Genomic DNA, 5,297 nt, shown 5'->3' with positions numbered 1-5,297 from the left:
CTAGACCTGAGACCCTCGGCCAGAGGTGTGCAGTGAACGCCAAGGGGAAGCCAGGGAGCTGCGTCTGCCAAGCAGAGATGGGCCAGGGGAAACTGGCGAAGCCTCGGGCAGGACCAGGAGCCGGGAGGGGAGGGGAGGGCCTGGCGCGGGATTGGAAGTGGGCTCTTCGGATTGGGGCGGTCTGGGCGTGGCCGAAGGCGGAACGGGCGTGGCCTGGGGAGGCGTGGCCAAAGAGGGTCTGGAGCGTGGGCTGGAGGAGGGCTGGGGTCCGGGCTGGGGGCGTGTGGCGGGCGGGGCCGGGCCTCTGGGGCGCCAGGCTCCGGGTTTGCTCTGCACCGCGTCTGGCGAGTGTCGGTCCGGCCGTGCGGGGCTAGGCGCGCGGGAAACTGCACCATCCGCACCTGCGGGGACCTCGGGGTTCCGCACCTGGCGCAGGCACTGGCTCTGTGCCCTGCAGCCCTCCGGGGCATGACGCACGTGGAGACGGTGTCCTGTCTGTGACCCGGCCGGCGGAGCGCGGATCCGGAGCGGGACCGCGCGCACCATGCCGTTCCCGGTGCGGGCGAGGGCGGCGGCCTGGCGCGCGGTGGCCCTGGCGCTGCTGCTGCTCCCCGCGGTGACTGCAGCCGTCCAGCCGCGACCCCTGCTCCCGCTGCAGCCGAGCATGTGAGTTGCAGATGCCGCGAGGCTCTGTGCCACCAGGCCGACCCGGGCAGAGCTCGGGGCTTTGTCCATCGGGCCCCCGAACAATGGGGCTCTTCGCCTTAGCTGAGGAGGGGGTGTTCTAGACCCGGGGTCCCTGCCTGGGTCTGGGGCTCTCGCGCGGGCCGTAGGGCCTCCGAGGCCTCGGGTCCAGCCCCTGCAGAGAGGGTCGTGCGGACCCAGGCGGATGCCAAACTTTTTGCAGAGGCGAGGAATCCGGGCCCCTGCGGCGCAGGGTCCAGCTGGGGAGCCGGCTTGGAGGCGGAGGAGAGGAAGCTGCCTGGTCCGACTTCCTCCGCAACCTGGTCTCCTGGGGTCTGGGGGCCTGCGCAGGGGTGGGGAGTACCCAGAAGGAGCTGGTCTGTGTGTTAAACACGTGCGCTCTGGAGCCGCGGGAGATGGAATTCAGTACCAGAATGGGCAGGAAGAGAGGGTCAGAGAGCCAGCGGCAACGGATTTAATTTTGAAAGATGATTCCCCAGCAGGCCGTTTAGCGGTCTCTCTTAAACTGCAAAGCGATCCCTCTGTTGGCCTCAAAGGAAAACCCATGCGAAGTGAGCCCAAGTGGAGGAGGGGCCTGTCGCCCCCGTCCCAGCGCTCCCAGCAGGGGGCCAGGTGGGGCGGTGCAGAGCTTGGCTGGGCTCTTGCCGCTGGGTTGTAGCCTCCCGTCTGGTTTCCAAACCCTTTCAGGGGCTCGGAAAGAGACTTGGGGCTCTTGTCCAGCGCTCATCCAGGGCCTGGCGGACAGAGCTGTGGCTGCCTGGGGGACATGAGAGGACAGGCTCTCTGCAGGGACAGGCGCCCTCAGGACCCCCACCCTGGATCTTGCTTTGCCTCTTGTGGCAGTTACAAAGGAGGGCCCTGTCTGTGTTGGAGGCCTGTTACCCATGAATCGGAACAGCGTGTGTCCCTGACTAATGCTGACCAGTCCAGTCTCCTGGATCCCAAGGGTTTGTCAGAGGGGAACTTAGGCTCTAGGACAGTGGCCTCGGTTTGGCAGCCTGCCTGCTCTTTACACAATTTTAAGGGGCCACAGGCACAGGCTCCCTTGGAGTTTGCTGGTCCTGGTGGACTGATGCAGCCTGGGGGATGTCTCTGATCCCAGCTTGCTTGTCACCTGGTGGAAACCGATGGTGGCCCTTCCTGTCCTCTTTCTCCCCAACCATGTTGCTCTCTCTGGGAGGGGAGTCTGGGGCTTATTCCCTGTGTCCTGATTCCTCACCTAGAGCCTAAGAAGCCTTTAACCCAGGAAAAAGCTGTTGAATGAGCCATGAATGGGTAGAAGACCCTGCCTCTTCCTGTTTGATGTATTTTCCAGAGCTTCCCAATACCTCTCCCAGCTCTTCAAAACCTGGGCACCTCCCTGCCATCCCCCGTCCTGCAGTGGTGGCCTGTATTCCTACTTTCTGGCCCTTTTGTGACTCGAGGCCACTGTTGTCAGATGGTCCTTTGCAGGTGAATCTGAGTTCCAGGTTGGCTGAAATCCCTGCCCATCTTCTGTAGACTTCTGTCTCCCAGGTATCTCCATGTGCCTGAGGGAGGAGAGCAGTTGTGAGCCCCAGCTGGCTGGGTGAGTGAGGGAGAGCCCCATTTGGCCAGCCCAGGGGAGATGTTTCTCGGGACTGTGGAGCAGGAACAGCTTGATCTACTGAGCAGGCAGCAGGTGGAAGCCATGGGCTCCGCTTCCAGAGATGGCTTTGCTCAGAGCAGAGGAGAGGTCTGGGAGACTAGCCTGGGTCTTGGCTTCTTCCTGTCTGACCTGCCTCCCTTCCTCCACTCCTCCCCCCAGGAGCTGGCAGGGCCTGGCACGGCAGCCGCACCCCTTTGGCTAGTTTTCCCGAACTGATAGCTGCTGACTTTTAGCAGTATCTTGTCTTGCTGCCCATAGCCCCCGACAGCTAGTTTTGTAAGCCAGGGGCCTCTCTGGGTTCTTGAGGGTGGAGCAGCTCTGACTCCCGACCCAGGTGCTCTGTAGACCTTTGCAAATCTGCTGCCACGAGGGTGGTTCTGTGGGTACTGCTGAGCAAGCTTGACCTTCCCAGGAGTGGGCAAAGCCTGGCTATCTACTTGCTTTTAGCCTTTAAGTGACTTGGATTTCTGGAAATGTGGCTTGTCTGTTTCTTCCTGCGGATGGGAATGGCTGCTGTACACAGGCTGAAATGGAGGCTCACTGGCTTCTTGGAGCAGGGTTGAGATGGAAAGATTGCCGGTGTGCAGAAGCACTCTGACCAACCCAGGCTGAGGCTCCACGGTAGTGTTCATACTTAGACTTCACGGCTTTTCAAAGGCTGGATTGGGCAGCTATGCTAAGAAACCAACTGGCCAGGGCTTTGGAATCAGCTAACAATATTGACCCCTCCCACTCTGGGCAGGTAGGCCCCTCCAAGTTCAAGTTCCATCTTGCAAGTAGGTCTATGGGTTTACTGGCCCCGAGGGCTTAAACAGCCACATTCTCCATGGCTGAGACCACTTCCAGCCCTCCCCCCCCTTCAGGACATCAGGAAGTTGACTTGGGCTTTGAATGACCAGATGTCCCAGCAGGCAGGAGAAGGGAGAAGCAAGGGAAGACGGCATGCCTGTGTCATACATGCTGTAACAATGGATGGTCCTGTGCCTGGTGGGAGGCACCTGAGGGTCAGACCTGCTTGCTCACAGTGTTGAGACACTCCAGAGAGGGGCACTCGGCATCATACTCCCAGAATACCGGCTGTAGCCAGGCCGGGGGAAGCGTGTGCAGTGGCTAACCATGGGACCAAATGAGGGAGGCCCTTCAGAACAAAGCTACCTCCCTGGGCAGGGCCCAGCCGGACCATAGGAACCCTGTGCCTCCCATCTCTGAACCCCGATTTAGGGTGTTATTACCATTATAGGTCCTGGGCTATAACTGCCCACCTAAAGGGACCCTCTTGCCTGAGCATCCCTGGCCTCCAGCTCCATGCAAAGGCTGCCAGCCTTGTTACATCTCTCAGCAGATGCCCTTGCAGCTGGCATGAAGTCCCCCTCTGACTGGAGTGGGTCCACCTTGTGGTTTGGGTGTTGACTTTCCTGCCTTGTGGAAAGCTGCCAGCCTGTAAGGGGCTGAAGGATGCTGCCTTGGCCCGAGGAGGAAGAGCAGCAGGGCGTTTGCTGGGTTCTTCTGGGGCCTCTGCTGAGCACGGGCTTCTTTGCATCTCCTCCTCCAGTCCCACCTCCATCTTCCTAAGCCGAAGAGATGGGTACATGTGTGTCAGCACTTCCTGGGGGACAGTGGTCTCCCTCCTTTAATACCAATTAACCATCCCATGTGAGGCTCTTGTAAGAGCTGCACAGCCCCTGGGCTGGTTTCCTGGTTGTGAGGCTCCCTGCAGGCTGTCCTGACGTGGTTGGGACTAGGAGCTGTCCTTACCTGTCACTTACCTTACTTGTTCTGTCACTGGTTGTGTGGCTCCCTCAGGCCTTGGGAAGGTACCAGGCCGGGACAGGGGACCAGAAGGTGGCCAGACTGAACATGCAGCTAAAGGCTGCTGTGTGACCAGGGTGAAGCTGCTCCCACCTGCTGCATGGCGGGAAGAGGTTTAGAGGGGGCGAGGGGGCGGAGTGCCAGCTTCCCTTTCCCTGGGGCCTGCCTTCTGCTGGTTCTTGACAAGCCACACCTACCGCCAGCCAGAAGGTGAGGATGTGTGTATTGGAATGAGCTTGTATGTGTTCAGGTCCCCATAGAGACCAGCCTCCTGGGACACGGAGCAAAGTGGAGGCTACAAAGGCTGGGAGTGAGGTCAGGACCCAGGAAAGGGAAGGCTGTGGAGGGACCTTCCTGAGTCTGCTGCCCTGTCCATTAGCCTTAGCTTGGGATCCTCGGCCCATAGCAGTCCCTGAAAGCCAGGACCCAGCGTTTCCTAACCGGCCATTGTGAGAGGCACAGAACCCCAGCAGAGCTGGGGAAAGTAGAAGGCCAGGCCCCATGTCTCATTAGTAGTGATCTTAAGACCACGCAGGGAGTCACTGTTAATGTTAGGGACACTGGTGGTATGATGTCTGGAAGATGCCTGCTGTCCAGCACAGAGGGGCTATTCCAAGAAAAGTCCCTAACCCAAGCCCTCTGTCTTTCGGGGATTCTCTCTGATGTGACAGGAGGCATCCACAGAGCCTTTCCTACCCAGCTCCTGTGCCTGCAGCTGCTCAGTCCTGACGGGTGGGGTGGGGGCTCCAGGTGGCTGTGCATGTGAGATTCATAGCATAGCTTGGATCCCACTGCCCTGGGCCCTGAGGGTCCTTGTCCTGCATTCGGGATGGCTAGCCTCTGCCCTGGGTAGGAAGTTTGGGAGACTGGGAAGGGCCGAATGGGGCTCTTTGTGGAGGTCTTAGGCAGGACATGTTTGTGACCTCTCTATGCCTAGGATTGCCTAGGACTGTGGTGCTGGCTCTGCCTTGTCTGTGTTGTCACTGACGGGGCTGAGGACCTGATACCATGCCTGGGCAGGTGCAGACTCTGTTCCTGTCTTGGGGGTGGGGGCTGATGTTGGCCCCTTTCATCTTGTCTGCAGGTGGTCCCTGTACTTCTCTGAGGGGGCAGCTTCCTGCCCAGCAGAGCCAGGGAAAAAGCCAAAATAAAGGTC

General features: G+C 59.9%; 1 protein-coding gene across 1 annotated transcript in view; it reads left to right on the top strand.

The window, feature by feature from the left end:
- Nucleotides 1-295: 295 nt before the first annotated feature.
- The window catches only part of Megf6 (multiple EGF like domains 6), a 109,897-nt gene continuing 104,895 nt past the window's right edge, over nucleotides 296-5,297 (top strand). Inside the window, exon 1 of the mRNA XM_008852662.3 lies at nucleotides 296-666. Within this exon, the coding sequence (XP_008850884.1) occupies nucleotides 545-666 (122 nt within the window). The 5' untranslated portion in view covers nucleotides 296-544. The remainder of the gene's footprint in view (nucleotides 667-5,297) is intronic.

Source organism: Nannospalax galili, unplaced genomic scaffold (assembly GCF_000622305.1).
Source record: "Nannospalax galili isolate Female #2095 unplaced genomic scaffold, S.galili_v1.0 scaffold806, whole genome shotgun sequence".
NCBI classification, from domain to species: Eukaryota; Metazoa; Chordata; class Mammalia; order Rodentia; family Spalacidae; genus Nannospalax; species Nannospalax galili.
Note: the sequence above shows the minus strand (reverse complement) of the source record. Positions and strands in the feature narration are given on the sequence as shown.